The sequence below is a fragment of the Anneissia japonica genome, unplaced genomic scaffold (assembly GCF_011630105.1).
Source record: "Anneissia japonica isolate Jap-2015-1 unplaced genomic scaffold, ASM1163010v1 scaffold288053_len460827_cov147, whole genome shotgun sequence".
NCBI classification, from domain to species: Eukaryota; Metazoa; Echinodermata; class Crinoidea; order Comatulida; family Comatulidae; genus Anneissia; species Anneissia japonica.
Window position 1 is genome coordinate 137195 of NW_022725151.1, and position 9497 is coordinate 146691.

At 34.8% G+C, this 9497-nt stretch overlaps 1 protein-coding gene across 6 annotated transcripts in view; it reads left to right on the forward strand.

The window, feature by feature from the left end:
* The window catches only part of LOC117112677, a 34123-nt gene extending 27883 nt beyond the window's left edge, over window positions 1–6240 (forward strand). For all 6 annotated transcript variants that reach the window (XM_033255810.1, XM_033255811.1, XM_033255812.1 and 3 more), the window contains exons 2-5: window positions 2412–2468; window positions 3008–3538; window positions 4167–4277; window positions 4878–6240. In XM_033255810.1, the coding sequence (XP_033111701.1) occupies window positions 2453–2468; window positions 3008–3538; window positions 4167–4277; window positions 4878–5416 (1197 nt within the window). In that variant the 5' untranslated portion in view covers window positions 2412–2452 and the 3' untranslated portion in view covers window positions 5417–6240. The remainder of the gene's footprint in view (window positions 1–2411; window positions 2469–3007; window positions 3539–4166; window positions 4278–4877) is intronic.
* The last annotated feature ends 3257 nt before the right edge of the window (window positions 6241–9497 follow it).

Genomic DNA, 9497 nt, shown 5'->3' on the forward strand with positions numbered 1-9497 from the left:
GGGCATATGCTTCTGAATTATAGCCCTTAGTGGTGGTAACCTAGGGTGATAGGTAGTGACCAGTGGCAATTTGGTCGATCGTTGACGTGGTTTGTACGTCAGTGTTTGAGCACGAGGTATGTCCTTTGATTTTTTATAGCATTTTCAATGGGTCCTCGATGATAATTTCTATTCCGGAGATGTCCGGATAGTTCTTCTGTTCTTTCTGAATCTGTTCGATTCTGAAAATCTAAATCCGAAGAACAAATGCGTCTCATGCGCAATGCTTGGCTGTATGGAATGTTTTTTTGTACAGTGCGGGGGGTGACAGCTGCTAGGGAGCAGGTACATATGCTTATCCGTGGGTTTACGGAAGAGATCAGTTTTAAGTGCACCATTTTCCATGGTCACGGTAATGTCCAAAAAGATCTACACTGCTTGTGGATTTGTTAGCAGTGAATTTGATTGTGGGATGAGCCGAATTAATGTTCAATAGGAACGTATCCAAACTATCTTCACCATGGGTCCAGATCATGAAGATATCATCAATGTAGCAAAACCAAACATCTGGTTTCTTGGGCTGTAGGGACAGGAAATTGGCCTCAAATTGTCCCATAAATAAGTTAGCAAAAGATGGAGCCATTTTGGTGCCCATCGCTGTGCCATGAATTTGAAGGTAATGACCGTCGCCGAAAACAAAGTTATTATTGGTCAGAATCAGCACTGTCTTTCACGGAGATGTGATTTAGATGGGGTTTTGCCCCGAATTTGCTTGTAATTTGAAATGCACGCATTAACACCTTCTTCATGAGGGATATTAGTATACAATGACGAAACATCAAGTGTAGCCAGAACAATATTATTAGGTAAATTTGAAATTTGGTTAATTTTGCGGATAAAGTCCGTGGAGTCCTGAATGTACGAGGGAAGAGCAACAACATTTGGTCTCAATAAATCATCCGCATATTCAGAGATTTTTTTCTGTAGCAGTACCGTTGCCCGAAATAATGGGTCTGCCAGAATGGCCTGCTTTGTGGATTTTGGTAGGACATAGAAACGTCCTGGTGCCGGATCGACCTGGATGAGATGGGGTCCAATTTTGGGATCGATGGAACCTTTTTTAACCATCTTTAATACAGATTTTTCCACTTCCTTAGAAATTTCCAGAGTGTGGTCCTCTGTGAGCTTCCGATAGTGAAGAGGATTGTTTAGTTGTCTTAAGGACTCCTCTTCATAGAATTTAATGTCCATTACGACAGTGGCAGAGCCTTTATCAGCTGGTTTGATGATAATATCATCACGCTGACGCAAATTGGCGATGGCCTGCCTCTCATTTTTTGTGAGATTGTCGCGGAAATCTGGACTAGGAGTGTGGTTTTTATCGTCCTCCTCAATGGCCTGAATGAAAGTTTCTAAAGCTGGGCAACGATTCTTAGGGGGATTCCAGGTACTTTTAGGTTTGAATTTAGTAACATTGCCCGTGTTATCCGTGGTGTTGCCGTCGGAATCGGAATCGGCGAAAAATTCACGGCATCTTAAACGTCTGAAGAAAGCTTCTAGATCCAAAGATAGTTGTTGTGGGTCAGCCTGCTTCGGTTTTGGGCAAAATTTGAGTCCTCGGGATAGAAGTTTGGTTTCTCCTTCGGAAAGCTGACAGTTAATTTGAACAACTGAATCCGTGGTGTTGCACGGATTATCACTAAAGCGTCGAATGAACCTTCTAGGTTTACGTGAAAGCCAAACATTGTGCGAAGGTTTGATCACTTGTGTTGAAGTGATATCGTCTCGACCAAATTTGTGTTGTCTCCTCAGGGAAAGTTCCTTGGAAAGCTTAAGGCAATCCTTGGCAATAATCTTGAGTTTGTTTTGAAACTCAGATATAGGAAGGTGTCTTTTTAGCCTTCTAGTCCTAAAGTGAATTTGGTTGTCGATGTCTTTGAGGAGTTTGCGGCAGTTGCCAATTAGGACCTCATTTAATCGACATGCATTTTTGTTAAGGACGCCATTCCAGCGGGAATGGAAGTCACGATCTGCGAATGGAATACCAGACCTGACATGAAATTGTAGTCCTTTAGGAGCCGAATTGTTAGAACGATGTTCAAGATAAATAATAAGATGGTTACGATACCTGACACGTTTTTCCGACAAGCGTCGTAGAAATTTTAAATTTTCCACAGTACCCTCCAAAATTACAGCAGAGTTGGATCAAAATGATACAAACAGTAGAAAATGATATATAGATTAAAAGGCAAAATACTGAAAAACAACAATGCTGTGGGAAACAATGGCTGGATCTCAATAGAGATACAAAAATGTATATATATATATATATATATATATATATATATATATATATATATATATATATAAAGGTAAGATGGTAGGACTATTTTTATTTATAGTTGATTGTTATATAACGATTCTCATTTCAGGAATAACCGAAGTTGCAAAATAAACGCATCTTATTAGCAACATGGCATCAAACGGAGGTAAAAAAATGGAGATTGCATTAGATGTTTTGTTTTAGGCCTAAGTATAAAGTTATTAAATTATGTTAATAATATGATAGTATAGTAATAGTATGAGGATAATATTGCATGAGACCAAAATATTGAACCATTAGCAGTGCTGCTTCATTACTACTGTATATGTCCTCAGAACCAGATTAATACTGTACTTTCATAATAAGTTATTTTCAACCTGTCTTGATAATGACACAACTTTTTCACTACCTTAGAAAATACAGGTATATTGCTCTAGCGATGCTAGTCTTCAAAGGATACCAGGAACAACAGATAGTAGTAATAGTTCATAATAGAGCGGAATGCTTAAATATATATCATTTTTTCCAAAATTATTTAAATTTTTGCTATAACACTGGTTTGTTTGATTGATTAGTATTCACTTTCTGGCAAACCTTATAATGTTTAGTTTTTTTTTGTTTTTTAAATTGATTAATTAAAGCATTTTAAAATACTAATGATATAGTATACAGATTAATATCTTAAATAATCATTTTCATTTATAGGAATGACCGTTAGAAAGTTCAATGCTCTTAAAACAGACGTAGCTCGTTGTTATGACGACAACAAATGTCTTAGTATGTTGAAAGTATTGTTTAGAGATAAAGTAGCTGATCAAACACTAGCAGAAATAACTTGCGTGATGGACTTGCTGAATGATTTGAGTGCGCGTGGTCATTTTGGTCCAGATGATCTTACTCTCCTGCATGATACCATCAGCATAACTAAACATTTTGCTCTAGGGAAGGAGCTCAAGAATAAATTTCCATCTTTTCCTGATGTTAAGGAAGGAAACATTTCAACAAAATTCGAACTTCACAGACAAAAGCTAATGAAACTTGGGATGACACTAATTTTAGCCGATGTGACCAAAATAGATGGGTTGTATAACGAACCTCTTAAGAGGTATCCAGACAGTTGGAGTATGATCATTGATCTAGAAGACAATTTAGAAATCGTCAAAGGAAAAATGGATGATTTTATTGAATCTTTGACAACACTTAATCTCCGTCGGGCATTAAAGGCACTAACGGAAGGTAACCTTTACCATTTTTTTTTCGATATCACATGGATTTTGGCCACCATTGGATTTATTCCCTTAGGCCAAATTAATGTTTTTCCACCCACCTATTTTTTTGGAAATCGGCTTGGAAAGTGTTGAATTAATTATTGATGATAGGTACAGAGGAAAATTGGCGTGTAGAGAAATGTAATTAACTTATTTGTTTGTCAAATAAAAAAAATGCCTCTGGTCACCCTCATGTGATACTCATATCTGAATTTGGCGTATATAATATTTTACAATGTCCATGGCACACACCCAGCCTCTTTTATTGAGAGAAGTTTAAAACAATGTTAAGTAATCTGATTTCACCTTTCAACAATTCGACAACCTATAATTACCCTTCTTCATAGATGTTTTTTTTTACATGATAATAATTCACATTCTCCCTGATAATGTGGGTATAACACCTGCAAATCTTCAACATTAACAAATATCAGTTCCCTTTTTTTGTATCATACTTGTAATTTAATTGAGTGTTTGTCAGTGCATATTAAAATAGATAAATAAAATAATTACATTATCAAATACTCAAATAAGTAAACACAAGTATAACGTAGGCTTCTGGTAAGCACTTTTTCAGATATATCGTTTATCTGCAGATATTGGAGATACATCGATAGCTACGCTTCGTCCTTCCTCGACTACGGATGCACCTGATACTGATAGAGCTAATAAGGATATATTACAGGAAGAGCCGTACATTATGCCAAGTTAGTTGATTGAATATATTATTTTATAGGCCTAATATATATATATATATATATATATATATATATATATATTATTGCAATCTGCAGACAGTACCGTTTCGATCTTGTTAGATCTCATCAGTGCAGCTCAGGATTTTAAGAATGAAACACACCACTAACTCAAACATAGCTTGGGTCAGTCTTGTGTGACGTGGTACACTGATTATGAATACAAGAGTGCACAAACCCAAAATGAGTGTGCTATGCAAAATGCAAAATAGTATCGCATAAACAATGCACCATCTTAAAATAAGAGTGCTCTACAAAACAATGTACTACCTTAATAGCACAATGTAAAGGAGCGTAAATATTCCAATCTGCAGACAGTACCGTTTCGATCTTGTTAGATCTCATCAGTGCAGCTCAGGATTTTAAGAATGAAACACACCACTAACTCAAACATAGCTTGGGTCAGTCTTGTGATTATATTAATCTATGCAGAATAATAATAATGATATAGTCTTATGGATTTTAAATAAAAATGAATAAATTCATACAACTGATAATAAATAAAATAATTATAATTTAAAAAAAAATAATAACCAACCATTGTTTTTAAAGAGCTCTCACAGGAAGACTTCAATCAACTACTCGTAGACGTGTCATCATGGTGGAAAAAGTTGGGTAACATCAGCATTCTGAAAGTAATACTTAGCGAATTTAAGGACATTCCAGTAGCACAGATAGAGCAGAAGAATCAACCAAATGCTCTGTTTCGATTGCTTTTGGGTCCTGGACATATCAGCCCAGCAGACATTACTGTTCTTGTCGAGGCCGCTGTTTTGGGAGGACAGCGTGGCGTAGAGGAGAAAATCAAGAAAACGATACCAACATTCCCAGGATTAAGTAAAATAGTAATCTGTAGATTCTCAAAACACCGACAAAATTTGATGAAATTTGGTAATGTTATTGACACGGATAACATTGAAGCCATAGGCGATTTGTTTGATCTTGACAAACAAACAGATCAGTGGGGTCTGATATTTCAACTTGAAAAAAATCTTAAACTCACTGACGACCCAACGATAAAGGAATCATTCATTAAAAAACTTAAAGACAATGATATGATAGGGGAAGCCAAGGCTTTAAACACCTTCTAAAGCTATATGTAATAGAGAGGAGAAGCGTCCATGTTTGTTATTTGAATTCTCTTTGTATACATTTATAGGCCTATAATTCAAGTAACAAAAAATGTTTATATCTGATAAAATTATAAATCTTATGTTCCTATTAGAGAACTATTATTTTTCAGCTATTGTATATAAATAATAATAATAATAATAATAATAATAATAATAATAGTGATAGTCAAAAGCTTAAATCGTAAGTTCATTTGTTTTCTGCTTTATCCAGAGATTTAAAGTTTTAATTGATATTTATTATTGTCAACCTGGATAGATGAATCTACATCAGTCAAATAATAATAATAATAATAATAATAATAATAATAATAATAATAATAATAATAATAATAATAATAACAATAACAATAACAATAATAATAATAATAATACATTTTGTAATCTGTAGGGTTTTTTTTTCTTGCAGAATTATGCTTGTGTGTTGTTTTATATTTACTTAATAGAATATACTAATTTTTGTATATAATGGTCATTGTTAATATAAAGTACGTAAACGCTTTTTGAGAGCTGTTTAGTTTAATATTGCATTAACTGTGCATTGTGCAGATATAATAATTATGGTTTTGTAGTGGTCCAGTTTGATGCCGTAAAACCACGAATTGAAGCCCTGATTTTTTTTAATTTTTATTTTAACAAAATCTGGATGGGCTAGTTTTTGAGATGGGCTTCTTTTCGAGGTTACTTTTGCAAAGTAAATAAGTAGGTGAATTGTTTCAAAATGACTGCTGTAAATTTTTGGAATTACTACTATAAAACAATAAAGTGGGATTCTGTAGCATCAATACGTATCATGGAGTGTATTAACCGGCTTTAAAACACCTACAACATAGTATAAAACATTCCTGTTTTGAGTTCACTTTGTTTCTTTGACATTCATGTAAGTCTATGTACTGAACTATCGAAAAAAGCCCATGCTATCTTGAAAAGAAGAACATGGGTTTTTTTCGAGATAGGCTTCATTTCGAGACTACTGCAAACTAAAGCGGGGGCTTTAATTCGAGATGGGCTTTTTCTCGAGATTAATCCTATTGGGTTCATTCGAGGTTTTATTGTATTTTCACTATTTATTGACTCATTTTGACACATTCTCTATTTGTCCACTTTTGTAATAGTAAGCTAACATGACGAAAACAATTAGAAATCCTTAAATGGTATAATTTGATTGCTATTTTAAAACTATCTTTATGTTATTATTTTTGTAATTGTTTTTTATTTATCCCTGTAAAACTGGTAATACCGTCTGTTTGTTTGTTTTTTTTGGTTATAAATAGTACAATGTATTCAAACTTAACTAACATTACAAAAGTAGATATGAAAAAAAAAATATATATATATATATATATATATACATATATATGCATATACATATGCATAAATGTATAATATACACATACATATACACACATACACACACATACATACATATATACTGTAAATTAGATATTAAATAAATAAGTAAGTGTGTGGATGGAGGCCAAAATAAGTTTATACAAACTTTAAGTTATGGCCACCAGTTAAAATTATTGAATAAATAAAATTGAACTTAATGACGTACAGATGATTACATATTTTAAATAATCACACTTGATTAATGTAATAGGGCAAGGGTGGCTCCAGGATCTGCCCGAAGGGGTTGCTGAGGTCCCCAACGGTGGGCCGATCTGGGGGATCAGGGGTCCTGGCATATTCCTCCTTTGGCAAAGAAAAAAAGGAAAATAAAAAGAATTCTAGACCCACATTTTCAGGACCCGTGAGCTGATTTTTTTTTTAACACAAGAAGAAGAAAAAAAATCTATTTTTAATTAATGCGTTTTTATATGCTTTGTTTCTTCTTTCATTTTTATCGTTGCATTTATGTCTGATGCTGTGCTTTTATCCATTGTTTCTTTTTTTATGTTAGTGTTATGAATTTCTTAAATTTTGGTGTTCTGTTTTTAAATGTTTAAGCAATTATTGCAATACACTCATAATCATTCTTTAACTGTCTGTTTGTAATTTTAATTTATGTTTTTATAAAGAATAAAGACCTTGAATACAAAAATAGAAGCCGAGAGCGCTCATGTCCGTCCCGCCATCTAGAAATCGAGGACCCCGACCCCCTTCTATATTTGGGGTTCTTCGATTTATGTAAAAAAAGAATACTTAGGCCTATGCAAAGTAGGCCTATGTAAAGTAGGTCTATGTGTCTGTACACACACATATAATAGGCCTAACTGTAATAAGAATGAGAAAAATTTACCTAACAGTTTTCAAGGGTGGAAACCTTGAATTTTGAACAAGCTATTTCCCCGCCATCTGGAATACAAATTTCCCGGGGGAGAACCCCGAACCCCCCTTTGTCTTTTGGGTTTATCGATTCATGGGAAGAAGAACACGTATGCAGCTACTCATTTTTTAAATTTTTTTTTGAATGGTATACACACAAAACATGATTATTTGAATGAATGAGAAGGTTTACCTGACCGTTTTCAAGAGGTGGTGGAAAATCTTGAATTTTCAAGGACTTAAATTCCTTAAGTCCGTAAAAGATACTTAGCTCCTGTCGGGAAAACTCATTTCCCGCGCCATCTTGGAATTAACAATTTCCCGAGGGAGGACACCCGGACACCCATTCCTTTTTGGGGGTTTTGGGGAAAAATTTGGCCTCTATCACAATATTTAGGATATTTCATTCTACTTTGCAGCACTGCTAACTGAATCATGAACGCATGCATTATTACAGTGATAAAGATTCTGGGAGGTAGCACAACACATTGTCATTGGATATACAAAACGAACTTTTATTTAGGTTTCTCATCCTTTGAATTGTTGTATGGTAGGCATGTCAGAGGGCCATTGGCAATTCTTAGGGAATTATGGACGGGAGGAGTACAGACGGGTGAAACAAAGACAATGTACCAGTATGTACTAGATTTGTAAAATCGTTTAGAAGAGACATGTCAAGCAGCCAGGGAAGCCTTGAAGGTATCTGCAAAACGTTACAAGACTTACTATGATCGTAAATCCAGAAGTCGTAAGTTATGTGTTGGAGACAATGTTCTATTGCTATTACCAACTGATAAGGTTCTTTTGCAGTGGAAAGGGCCGTTTAAAGTAGCAAAAGTTTTAAATGAGTTTGATTATGAAATAGATTTGAATGGTAAATGCAAAATATTTCACATCAAGCAGTATTTTAGCAGGTGCTTGAATTCAGAACCATCAGGCCAGAAGAGTTATGATAAACTTGATGCTGGATGCACTGCTGTGGTAGAAGATGACGATGGGGACTCTTTAGATGGGACAGAAATGTTATCAAACTCTACTTTACTGCAACCATATCCGCTACAAGCAAAAGAGAGCATTGAAGATGTAATAAATGAAAGCTTAACTACTTTGCAGAAACTAGATGTAATGCAAGTATTGAAGGGGTTTGAAGACTTTAACCGATTTACCATTACAAACGACTTTAGGGCAGCATGATATAAAGTTAAAGTCATCTGAGTTACCAAAGGGTAGGCCAGATCCAATTCCGCATACTCTTAGGGAGACTGTAAACGATGAAGTTAAAACTATGTTATCATTAGATGTAATTGAACCATCGATCAGTCCATTTGCTTCACCCATTGTATTAGTGAAGAATCCTGATGGATCAAATAGATTTTGTGTTGATTTTAGACGTCTAAACGAGAACACTGTGTTCGATGCAGAACCGATACCAGATATTGATGAATTGTTTGCGAAGATAAGAAAGGGTAAATATTTCACAAAAATTGATTGTCAAAAGGGTATTGGCGAGTACCTATGGTTGATGAAGCGAAACCGCTTTAACAGCATTCATTACTCCCAACGGTATTTTTCAATTTAAAGTAATGCCATTTGGATTAATAAATGCACACGCCTCTTTCAGCAGGATTATGCGTTCTTTGTTAAGGGGGATGGATGGTGTTGTAAGCTACATTGATGACATATTAATCTATTCCACAACTTGGGAGGAACATGTAAGGTCTGCCTCTTATACACATCTAGATGTGTATAAGAGACCGCAGGGGTCCTGGCATAT